General features: G+C 38.8%; 1 protein-coding gene across 1 annotated transcript in view; it reads left to right on the forward strand.

Moving 5' to 3' along the window:
- ABCB5 (ATP binding cassette subfamily B member 5) overlaps positions 1-12,919 on the forward strand; it is a 126,864-nt gene that overhangs the window by 32,715 nt on the left and 81,230 nt on the right. The window contains exon 13 of the mRNA XM_050785400.1: positions 2,447-2,617. Within this exon, the coding sequence (XP_050641357.1) occupies positions 2,447-2,617 (171 nt within the window). The remainder of the gene's footprint in view (positions 1-2,446; positions 2,618-12,919) is intronic.

Here is a 12,919-nt window from a genome sequence, read left to right on the forward strand (position 1 = left end):
TGGGGGAAAGAAATATCTTTTCAACAAATGGTGCTGGAACAATTGGTTATCCTCATGGAAAAAATAAAATGTGACCTTTACTTTACATCACACACAAAAATTAATTTGCCATAGACCTTGTACCAAAATTGTAATGCTTAAACTTCAAAAATTAAAATTTATGAAAATATCTTTGTGACTTTGAGATAGGCAAAAGTTTCTTAGACTGAAAAGCATTACTATAAAAAAAGATAAACTGGAGTTTATTAAAATTAAAACCTCCTTTTTAAAAGACATCATTTAGAAAACAAAGAGGCAAGACACAGAGCACAAGAAAATATTTATAATATACAGTGTCCGACAAGGACATGAATCCAGAATGTATAAAGAACTGCTATAGCTTGATGATGAGACAAAAAATAGAAATTAAAAATGGGCAAAAACTTGAACAGACATTTTACAAACGAATCAAATAAACAATACATACATTGAATATGCAACATTATTAGTCACCAGGGAACTCTAAAATAAAACGATAATGAGATACCATTTTACCCTCTTAGAATGGCCAAAATTAAAAAGACTAACAAATGTAACTTTTGTGATGATGTAAGCAATTAGATCTCTCATTCATTGAAATAAAAGTGAAATCAGTACAAGCATTTTAGAAAGCAATTTGGTAGTTTATTATAATGTTAAACATACACTTAGGACTCAGCATTCTATTCCTAGGTATTTATTCAAAAGAAATGAAAACATGACCACAAAAAATATCTTGTACATGAATATTCATAGCAGCTTTATTTATAATAGCCAAAAATAGGAAACAATTTAAGTGTTCGTCAGCAGTTGAATGAATAAACAAATTGTGATAGATCTATTTTTTCTTTTCTTTTTGAGAGAGGGTCTCACTCTGCCACTTAGGGTAGAGTGCAATGCACAGTCTCAGCTCACCGCAGCCTCAACTTCCCAGGCTCCCAGGCTCAGGCAGTCTTTCCACCTCAGCCTCCTGAGTAGCTCATGCCACTACACCTGGCTAATTTTTGTATTTTTTGTAGAGACAGAGTTTCACCATGTTGCCCAGGCTGGTCTCAAACTCCTGGCTTCAACCAATCCATCCCCCACAGCCTCCCAAAGTGCTGGGATTACAGGTGTGAGCCACCACACCCGGAAACATTGTGATAGATCTAGAGTTGCCAGATGAAATACTGGATTCCCAGTTAAATCTGAATTTCAGATAGTGAATGATTTTTTAGCAATATTGCATAAAACATACTTATACTAAAAAAAAAATTCACCGCTTTTCTGAATTCAGATGTAACAGCTTTGTGTTTTCCTGTGTGTTGTGTGTTTTTGCTAAATCTGGCAACCCAAGGTAAACTCTCATTGTGTGGAACACTACTTAGCAATAAATAGGAGTGAACAACTGATATAACACGGATGAATATCAAAAACATTACGCTAGGTAAAAGAAACAAGCCAAAGAAGTACATACTGTATGATTTCATTTACATGAAGTTCTAGATTCAGCAAAATTCATGTATAGTGATAAAAATCAAATTGGGGGTATCTGAAGGCAGGGTGTGGGTTTTGACTGAAAAAGGTGACATGAGGAAAACCTACTAGGGCTGCAGAAATGTTCTATATCTTTATCGGTGTGGTGGTAACATGGGTATCCTCATCTGTCAATACTCATAGAGTTATATCCTTAAAATGGATGCATTTTATTGTGTATAAATTTCTTCAACAAGGCTGTTTTTTTTAAATGTGAAGATCAATCTCTAGAAATTATGGGTTTAGAAAGAATACTTAAATTTATCTCCGTGAAGAAATGAACTTTGAATCAGGGACGTAACCCAGTAGAATATTACTAGCCATGTCTCCCAGGTGCTAGAAGTTACCCCTACCGCAAATATGAAAGAAAAAATATCTGCTTTGTTAAAGATAAATTTATTTTAAAACAAATCAAAAGAACACCAAAAAAGTCTCTTAAGGTGGAAAAAAAGTTTTAGGGGAAAGTTTGTTTTTGCAGTAATTTTTTTCATTCTGTTTTTCAGAGTATCCAGGAAGGAAATTGTGGGTAACATACCAAATTGCTAATAAACACTGCAGAAAATAGTTATTTGTATTACAGTGGTTCTTTTAAAGATTTCAAAGCATTCTAAAAATATCTAAAAGAGATTTTCACATTAGTTTAAATTATTATTAATTTTTCTCAATACACTTGATTATAGTACGGTCTAATTTCTTTTAGTCCTAGCCAAATTTTTCTTATGTCCTCTCTCCTTTGGGCTCTTTTTTTCACAGCGGTTTGTTTTCACAAAGAACAAATCAAAAGTCATAAGCACCCAGAGGCTGAAGTACTGATTAAGCTGATATTAAAACACAACTGGGATTGTCATTTCCTGTTCTAACCATTTGATCACGCTGACTTCTGTTTCTGTGCTTCTTTCCTATTTTGCACTAGAAATTTAATACATTGGTAGGGGAAAAAGGAGCTCAAATGAGTGGAGGGCAGAAACAGAGGATCGCAATTGCTCGTGCCTTAGTTCGAAACCCCAAGATTCTGATTTTAGATGAGGCTACTTCTGCCTTGGATTCAGAAAGTGAGTCAGCTGTTCAAGCTGCACTGGAGAAGGTAAGTGAGCAGAAACGTTTCTTATTTCCATACTCCTGGTTCATTATCATTTCTAAGTACAAGAAAGTACAGATCTGTAGTAGATTACTCAAGTTCAGAGCCCTCTTTAAGGTATGAAGGCAGGATGTTCATCCACGTGAGAATTCATGCGATGACGATAGGAAGTGGTTTAGAGGAGAGAGGAGATTTGGTGGTTGGTTTGTGCTAGAAATATATATATGAGGCTCATACACAAGCAGTCATCCAGCCTATACCTGCATTCCAAGAGGTTTGCACTTTCCACCTCCCCAGAGTGGCCCACCACTACCATCACTATTATAACCATGCCCATCCTTTGCTTCTTCTACATACACCCGTGGGATTCTCTTCTCCAACCCCTTTTCTTCTTTAGAATACCCCCAGGTATTCATTTTGACCTAATTTCACCTCAAGTGGAGAATCGCTGACCTTGAACCAGCGCCCTTCAACAGCTCTGGCCCCTCAAACCTCACCCTGACCTCCTGCTGACTATGAGCTACTGCACATACCTCAAGACCATATGCAGTTGTGGCCCTGCACCAAATTGTACTGCATCTAGGAGGGGAGTTGGCAGTGGCGATATGAAAAACCATTGAACACTTTTCTCGATGGCCCCACTCCCTTATAAACCAGAGCCTTCAGACCCCTTACAAGGCTTAATGGCACATTTTACTTTGCATTTGCTTGGAAATGAGTTAAGTGGTTTTTTCTCTAAGAAAATCGCAGGTTTTTTTTTTTTTAATGCTGCCTTTATGGAACCAGAAACGGATACTGGCAGGCTAAATGTTCACTGCTTATTGAAAAATCTCGTAGTCACTATTATTTAGTAGAAAATCAGATTGTGCAAGTTTGAACGCTTGTTTCCCTCCCATGATAACAGTGCCACATGTTGCTTGTGTGATAAATAAATAATCTTTATTTACTGTTGACACCTCGGCAATTTGGTTCATCTTGGTACAGAAAATACAAAGACAGGACTAATGTTTTATTCATTTTTTTATACTTAGTAACTAGGACAGGGATCTGCATTTAGACTATATTCAAGTCTCACTCTGTCGCCCATGCTGGAGTGCAGTGGCATGATCTCGGCTCACTGCAATCTCTGCCCACTGGGTACAAGCGATTCTCCTGCCTCAGCCTCCCGAGCAGCTGGGATTACAGGTGTATGCCACCACGCCCAGCTAATTTTTGTATTTTTAGTAGAGACAAGGTTTTGCCATGTTGACCAGGCTGGTCTCAAACTCCTGACCTCAGGTGATCTGCCCACCTCGGCCTCCCAAAGTGCTGGGATTACAGGTGTGAGTCTCTGCACCCGGCCAATTATATAAGATTTTAAAAAATGCATTGTAATAGGCTTTCCAATTGTTTCAAAGGTTTGATGTTGTGCCCGTAGTCTTTTCATCCACTGGTAATCACTTTAGGTAATCAAAACTAGTTCAGACTTTTAAAATAAATAGATGCTTGGTGACATAATAAACTAATAAATGTTCTTCTTATTGGTTAATATGAAACATCTATCAAAAGTGAAAAAAGAAGAATGCATATGTTTGTAATTTGATTCCAAAATTACACAAAATAGTAACTGTGAAAAAATGAAGGCAACATATGAAAATAATAACAGCTGTGTGGCAGAATTATGGGGGAATATAACTTATTTCAAAAATGCATTTACTGTCACTGTTTTTCCACTGTTTAAAGGAGAAAGATTAAATCAATGTAGAAATAGGTGTGAAACTGCTTTATGTATGGTTTGCTGGGTGAGGGTAAAGGGTAACCAATAGGATGAAAAGTAGCATAGTAAACTAGATTAATTGTATACTCTTTGGCTTACTGGAACTTGGCTTATATGGAGAAGGGGAGAGTTCAAATATAGGCAGGGTGCTGGAAGCTGTAGCACCATAAGAGCCCTCTCCACTCACCACCATAGACGACAGTTATGGAAGCAAGCCTTTGGAGTGGGCTTTAGGTAAGAAAGGTAGGACACCCAGCAGGTCTTGTTCCTGATCAGCTGTGTAAGAGGCCCCAGACTCTGTTACATGACACAGCCTAACCCACACAGCAGTTTTCTGCTGCTCAAAATATCCTGCAAGCCACTAACCAACAAAAAAAGGCATAATGAAATGTGTCCCTCCTCCCTGGTGATAGAATCTATACCCATTTTGCTCCACAACCTGCCCTCACATATCCCTTCCATCCCCTCCTCTCCATTACTCATTTATCTTCCACTTATACGAAGTTCTAGAACCTGTGAAACGAATCAATGGTATTAAAAAAATCAAGTCAGCAATTTCTTAGGGCAGGGGTGAATTTTAACTAAACAGCAACATGAAGGCACTAACACCCTTCTCCTCACTTGGACTATTGCAGTAGCTGACTCTGCATCAGCCTATGCCCTCTTCAATCTGTTCTCAACACAGCAGCCAAGTGCTGCTATTCAAATGCAAATTTGGTGACATCACACTTCTACTTCAAATCATCCAATAACTCCCTGCCTCACTCTAAGTAAAAGCCAAATTCCTTACAGTAAGCACAAGGCTCTATGGAGCTGGGTTCCAAGCTCCTTCTGGAACCTTCCTTCCTACCATTCTCCCCAAAAATGCCTGCTTCTTAAACATACTCTCGCACTTTTCATCAGCTAACACACAATGCATATGTTGTTTATTTTGCGATTGTCTCTCTTTCCCCACTTGAATGTAAACTCTCTGGTGGTGAAGGCTTTGATTGATTAACTGCAGCATCCCCACCTCTAGAGCAATGCTGGCCCTTAACAGACAGACAGCCAAGAGATATTGTTGGATGGACTTCAATGAGTGTGATCCAGGATACTTCTAAGACCAGAAATATTCTTTTTCTTTCTTTTTTTTTTTTTTTTTTTTTTGAGACTGAGTCTCACTCTATCACCCAGGCTGGAGTGCAGTGGTGCGATCTTGGCTCACTGCAACCTCCACCTCCCCTGCCTCAGCCTCCTGAGTAGCTGGAATTACAGGCATGTGCCACCACACCCAGCTATTTTTTGTATTTTTAGTAGAGACTGGGTTTCGCCATATTGGTCAGGCTGGTCTCGAACTCCTGACCTCGTAATCTGCCCACCTTGGCCTCCCCAAACTGCTGGGATTACAGGCGTGAGCCACCGCACCCGGCGAGACCTGAAATGTTCTTTTCTGGACTCCTTGATTTAGAATAACTACAAACTAGTTTTGTTTCACTAATGATCAAGAAGAATTTCTAGCATCAGCGAATAAAGGTTCCTGCCATAGGGTGTGAGTTTCACTCTGCTACTGGTTTTGACCTGGTGTGCCAATGCAGCAGGTTTCCAAGCTGCCCCACTAGTAGGAGACAGCAGTGAGCACCTGCAGGCCCTGGGGAAGCTGAGGAAACCCACACTGATTCTGTGATAAAGCCTGGGAAAGCTCTTTGAAATGTTAAAAGTGGTATGCAAATCTAAGGCATAATTATTATTAAGGGAATTTCAGCCACACCACATCAATGGAGAACCTCTAAAAAGTCCCTTTGGTAATTATGTAGGAAGAGTTATCATCACAGTATTATTCTTTGAAAATACAGGGTTGCTTTCCTGCAGCCCTCGTGGGCATCTCTCAACCATCACTGTACTTTCTCCCTATGATGCGCCCTGTTGGTCTTCCTCCAAGACCTCTTACATTGTATTTATAATACTTAGAGGACTAGACAATAAGGAAATTGGTATATTACATTAAGCTGTGGGCCACTTGATTAAATTAAGTTCTAAGAAGTGATTATCCAAAGTCGAAGTTGAGTCAGAGCAAATTTTACACACACACACACACTAATGCACACACATTTTGTATGTCTGTATCAATTAAATATCTCACTCTGTATTTGGAATTTCAAAAAACAATTTATAGCAACCCTATAATAGTTGGGAACAGAAAGGGAATTTGTCCAAGGGAATTTCCTTGGCTGAAATTTAGACAAAAAATCAAAGGTAACACACAAACTACCTCATGGGAAAAACATGATTGGTTATTTTATAAACCTGCTTAATCAAGCTCACATTTGTAGGACTTGATGTTAAATTCTAAGCCACTAACTTCTTTTAGAGTAATGGTTCTTCTCCTTTGATAGATCAGGGCCCCTTTGAGAATCTGATTGAGAAAGGGAAAAATAAACCACCATAACTCTTTAGAAAAGTATACAAATTCACTTATACAAAAAGGCTTACATGTACTCTTGAGGGGTTCATAGACCCCTGAAGTCATTTGTGGGTCCTTATTTTAGATGGAACAAAGGAACAAATGGATGATAATAGCTAATTCTCACAAGACCCCTATAAGATTAAGACATTTATTCTCCTGTTTTACAGTTGAGCTGTAAAACACACTGAAGCACAGGGAGGTTAAGTAATAGCTAGGCACAGTGAAGCCAGCATCTGGACCAGTCATCCTTCTGCCTCATTCATGTAACCACCAGGCTATATTGCTTCAAGATTACACTACCAGGAGGTAGATATAAAACTGATTCCAGATCAGGCTTCAAACCTCTTAATAAACATAGAATTACCATTTGATCCAGAAATTTCACTTCTGAGTATATGCCCAAAATAATTGAAAGCAGTGTCTCAAAGAGATATTGGTATACCAGTGTTCACAGTAGCATCATCTACAGTAGCCAAAAGGTGAAAACAATCCAAATGTCTGTTGACAGATAAAAGGATAAAGAAAATGTGGTAGATACATACAATAGAATAGAACCAGTCTTTAAAAGGAAATTCTGATGATGCTAAAACATGAATAACCCTTGAAGAATTATCCTAAGTGAAATAAAACTGACAAAAAGGATCCATATTGCTTAATTCTGCTAGTATGAGATACATACAATAGTCAGATTCAGAGATGGAAAGTAGAAGAGTGGTTACTACGGACTTGGGGGAGGGGAAAGTGGGGAGTTAGTGTTTAATGGGTATAAAATTTCAACATGAGATGATGAAAATTTCTGGAGATGGGTAGTGGTGACAGTTGCACAATAATGTAACTAAGATTGTAAATTTTATGTTACACTTTTTTTTTTTTTTGAGATGGATCTTGTTCTGTTACCCAGGCTGGAGTGCAGTGGTGTGATCTCAGCTCACTGCAACCTCCGCCTCTCAGGTTCAAGCAATTCTCCTGCCTCACCCTCCAGAGTAGCTGGGATTACAGGCACACATGACCACACCCAGCTAATTTTTATATTTTTGGTAGAAATGGGGTTTCACCATGTTGGCCAGGCTGGTCTCGAACTCCTGACCTCAAATGATCCACCTGCCTTGGCCTCCCAAAGTGCTGGGCTTACAGGTGTGAACCACTGCATCCAGCCAGACATGTTTTTACCAAAAAGGAGAGAGAGAGAGAGGGAGAATAGTAATCTGAGCCTGAGTACAAAAGAACAGTGAAAAAAATTAATAAATAAAAGAATAGTGACAAAGAGGAATTTGGCCTCTCAGAGTCAGAAGGATCCTACCCTTTAAAATGGCTATAATGGTAAATTCTGTATTATGCATATTTTTCCACAATTTTAAAAACAAAACACAACTAGCCTTTTTTCGAAAACCACACTCACACTGTCTTCTTGGGAAAGAAATTCAAACCATACTCCAAATCGAAGCTCTCATGTGGGTTAAACCCACTTTTATTCCCATAAGTTGTTTATTTTTATACTATTGTATAAATAACGAGTAGATTTCTCTTTTATAAATTTAAGTCACTGTTACTTAGGAGGACATTTCAAGGTTTTAAAGAATATAGTAAAAGGTCTTCTAAGATATAATAAAATATTTGTCCATGATATGGATAAGCATCTTGGTGATTTCTATAAATTAAAATTATTCCTAAGCCTTTCACTCCTCCCAAAATAAGGAAAATGCCTATAGAAGATATTGATTTTCCTAAGTGCTGTCAAATAAGTGATCTCTTAATGTATTATTTATCAAGAATTAAAGTAGGTAAGGTATTATGCTCTTGTGGAAAAAAATAAACTAATTATTGCAGCATTTTCTCTTCTTACCCACCATTTACTTCATCATTTTTTTTTTTTTTTTGCAAATTTCTCCACAAATGCTTAAATGATTAGTTTGTTAATAAAGTTAAGTAAAGCTGGGTGTGGTGGCTCACACTGTAATCCCAGCTACTTGGGAGGCTAAGGTGGGAGAATTATGTGAGACCAGGAGCTCAGTACCAGCTGGGCAACGTAGCAAGACTTTGTCTGTAAAGAAAATAATAAAATGATTTTTTAAAAGTTCAATGAAGAGAAAAGGTATTAAATGATGATAAATAATTTTATGTTATCTCCAATTCTTAATTTTCATGTTAACTTATTTAGAAGTGACAATGAAGAGATTCCAGGCCATAAAAAGAAAACATTTTACTATTATTATGTTATTATTTCACATTCCTAATTAGGTAGTACATTTGGCTTCATTTTAGCAGAGTTTAGATTTTGAAAGTGTTTCTTTTCTAAAGGGTCTTAACCCAAGCATTCATGCATTCACATGAGTGGATTTCTGCAAGTTGGAAAGAAGGGTCAAGGAGCAGGTGAATCACTCATTAAAAGTGACTTCTAAGTTCCTGATATTTTGCTATTTGTCATCCTACTTGACAAAAAAGAAAGCATTCTCAGACCAGTGAGGTGGTCTGACAGTAACCCCACATTGTTGAGCCCAGGAACCCATGTCGACCCGGAAGAACACTAAGCCAATTGGCTTTCAACATCACAGTCAGGTAGTTAAGAGACAAAAGGCTGTGTTTCCCTTTCAGCTACCATGGTGACCTTATTATAAAAGATGACCAGCTAAAATTTGATACCCTAAAAGAAAAGACACTGAAGAGTAGTGAGAAGTTCTCAGACTGTATTCTTGGAGTACTAGGGTACTAGGGTCTCCAAGGAGCCTCTCAAGTAGTGAGAGAGGTGGTGAGGTGAGGTGGAAAAGCAGGTAGGGCTGTACCCTCGACTCCTCCGCCAATTCAAGCAGTGCACCGATCCATTTATCTGGATGAGATATGGATGGATGGATAGATAGATAGATAGATAGATAGATAGATAGATAGATAGATATAAATATACATATAGATATAGATATATAAGCTTCCAGATGAGCTTTTGTTGAAAGGATTTTGCAGTTAAAAAAAAAAAAAAAAGTTGGGCCAGGCGTAGTGGCTCATGCCTGTAATCCCAGCACTTTGGGAGCCCGAGGCAGGTGGATTGGGAGTTCGAGACCATCCTGACCAACGTGGAGAAACCCCGTCTCTACTAAAAATTAAAAATTAGCCGGGCATGGTGGCACATGCCTGTAATCCCAGCTACTCGATAGGCTGTGGCAGGAGAATCGCTTGAACCCAGGAGGTGGAGGTTGCGGTGAGCCGAGATCATGCCATTGCACTCCAGCCTGGGCAACAAGAACAAAACTCCATCCCAAAATTAAAAAAAAGGTTGACGATAACAGCACTGCATCATGGAGCACATGTGACCGATGAGCCCCAAATCCAACTGACGCAACCTTCTGGAAGGTAGTGAGTGGGAACTTGTGTTCTCCTAGGTCTTCTACGCCACACTTGCCCCCAGGATACTAGAACTCTCCGTGCTGACACGCTTCTCCAGAAAGTGTATGACGCCTGGTAAAATGCTCTCAAATGCTCGAGGCTTTGTATTGTTTTCCTTTCTTTTCCTGCTGCCCTCTATGGTTATGGCAAGTCCCATAACCATCACTGGTGAGAATCTAGCTGATCTCCTCAGGCCCGTCTCTCTGCCTAGCAATTCTGGGAGGGATGTTTTAAAGCACCCTCTATTTCAAAGTCCAAGATAATGACCTGGTAATGTATGGCTGTGCATGGAATTGTAAAGTAATCTGAAAAATGTCAGCGATGTGTCAAGCAGAGACCTGTCTTCCTGGTGACCTTTGTTTGGTCAAATACCTAATTGTTTGGCTTTTAGCTTTGTATAATCTGTGAAGCAGGAGAGGAGATAGTAGGAAATTCTTTCAATATTGTACTTTCTAGAAGAAATAATACAACAAAGACGTGTTGAAAATCTACCACACTATCTGCTTTGAGGTATCTGGAACCACAGCGGAATGAATTGCACTATCTACCTGTCTTTACACTAATTCTGGCTACAAGACAAAGTATCAACTCAAATGTTCCTGATCAGTTTTTTAGCAGGCTTTGGCTACCAAAATCTCTTCTATGTTTTAAGTCTGAAGCAATTACTGTTGAATTTTTTGTTGTTGTTCACTAAGGGGAGTATATCAGTTTTAGGTAACATCGATGATCTAGTAGAGATGTATTTTTCTAGTATACTTGATAGTACCTTGAGTATGTACAGTACATGTAGGCCCATTTTATGGACCTTTGAGGCACAGTTTTGTTCCTTTTAAGTTATTATATATTTCTGTGATTTTATTTGATGCACTCAGATATAAATTCATGCTATAATAAATTAAATTGTAACATAATATCTACCTTAATCAAATGTTTATAGCTTAGGCCAGGAGCCTGGCAAAGATGACACAGATGTAATGCTTGATAAGTAAATAAGTATGAGAAGAGATATATATTAAAATACCTGTGAAGTGAACCCCCCATGAAGAAAAGAAGGTCTATAATAATACAAACCTGTATCAGGAAACCTTGTGATTCTGATTCTGTGAACAGAAGGATACATGGAATTCTCAGACCTTTTCTAGCTGCAACCTTTTAATTGTTTGACTTCATATTCTGTCCCCTCAAATTCTCCTTAGATTGTGATGTGTTAATGCTGTCTTTTATATTTTCTTTTTTTTTTTTTTTTTTTTTTTTTTTGAGTCTCACTGTGTCTCCCAGGCTGGAGTGCAGTGGCCTGATCTCGGCTCACTGCAAGCTCCGCCTCCCGGGTTCACGCCATTCTCCCGCCTCAGCCTCCCAAGTAGCTGAGACTACAGGCGCCCGCCACCACGCCCGGCTAGTTTTTTGTATTTTTAGTAGAGACGGGGTTTCACCATGTTAGCCAGGATAGTCTCGATCTCCTGACCTCGTGATCCACCCGCCTCGGCCTCCCAAAGTGCTGGGATTATAGGCTTGAGCCACCGCGCCCGGCCTGTCTTTTATATTTTCTAATTTAATTCCATACACACTAATTTGTTTGAGAAATGTTGGATAGTATTGTGAAATAATGGAGCTAATGGGTCACATCATGTGGCTTCATGAATAAGATTTGAGATCTGTTTGCTTTTGGAAAATAATATCCGTAACTTTGAGGAAACAGAATAAATAGGAGATTTATTAAATAAATATGGGCCACTAGGCTAGGTGCCTGAGTGTTTTTGCCTTCATGGTTATCAGCTTTCTAATACATACCACCCCAAAATAGCATCCTTGGACTTTCTTTTAAAGGGCTGTAGGCAAGTCCCAGGTCTCCAAGACCCACAATAGAATTCAAACTTGAACTGTGAAAGAGAGGAGTGGTATCAGCATAGGCTGAATATCTTACCTCTAAAAAGGAAGACAAATCAGATGAACCCAAATTGAGATATTCTACAAAACATCTAACCAGTATTCTTTAAAACTATCAAGTTCATCAAAAACAAGGACAACCTGAGACACTGTAACAGCCAAGAGGAGCCTAAGGAGGCATGATGACGAAATGTATTGAGATATTCAGGGGTGGGGATCCTAGAACAGAAAAAGAGCATGAGTTGAAAATTAGAGAAATCTGAATAAAATATGGAGTTTAGATAATGATGTGTCAATAGTGGTTCAGTAGTTGTGGCAAATGCATCACAGAAATGTAAGATGTTGGAACTGGGGGATATTGTGTGCAGGGTACATGGAAGCTTCCTGCACTATCTTTGCAATTTTTCTGTAAGTCTAAAACTATTGTAAAAAAAAAAAAAAAGAAAAAGAAAAAAAAGGTTGACGATAACAGCAGTACGTCATGGAGCATACAAATCCAATTGAGGCAACCTTCTGAAAGGCAGTGAGTGGGAACTCACTGTTTACTTAAAAGAAAAAAAAACCACTCGTATTTTTAACCAATTTTGTTATACCATTCATAAGGGTGTGCTGTATAAGTGAGGCTTAGAATTACCACACCAAAGTAAACAGGAGACTGAGGAAAACAAGAAGTAAGCTGACAGGGTACGGTGGCTCTCACTTATAATCTCAGCACTTTGGGAGGCCGAGGTGGGCGGATCACCTGAGGTCGGGAGTTTGAGACCAGCCTGACCAACGTGGAGAAACCCTGTCTCTACTAAAAATACAAAATTAGCTGGGCGTGGTGGCACATGCCTATAATCCCAGC

The sequence above is a fragment of the Macaca thibetana genome, chromosome 3, assembly GCF_024542745.1.
Source record: "Macaca thibetana thibetana isolate TM-01 chromosome 3, ASM2454274v1, whole genome shotgun sequence".
Classification (NCBI taxonomy): domain Eukaryota; kingdom Metazoa; phylum Chordata; class Mammalia; order Primates; family Cercopithecidae; genus Macaca; species Macaca thibetana.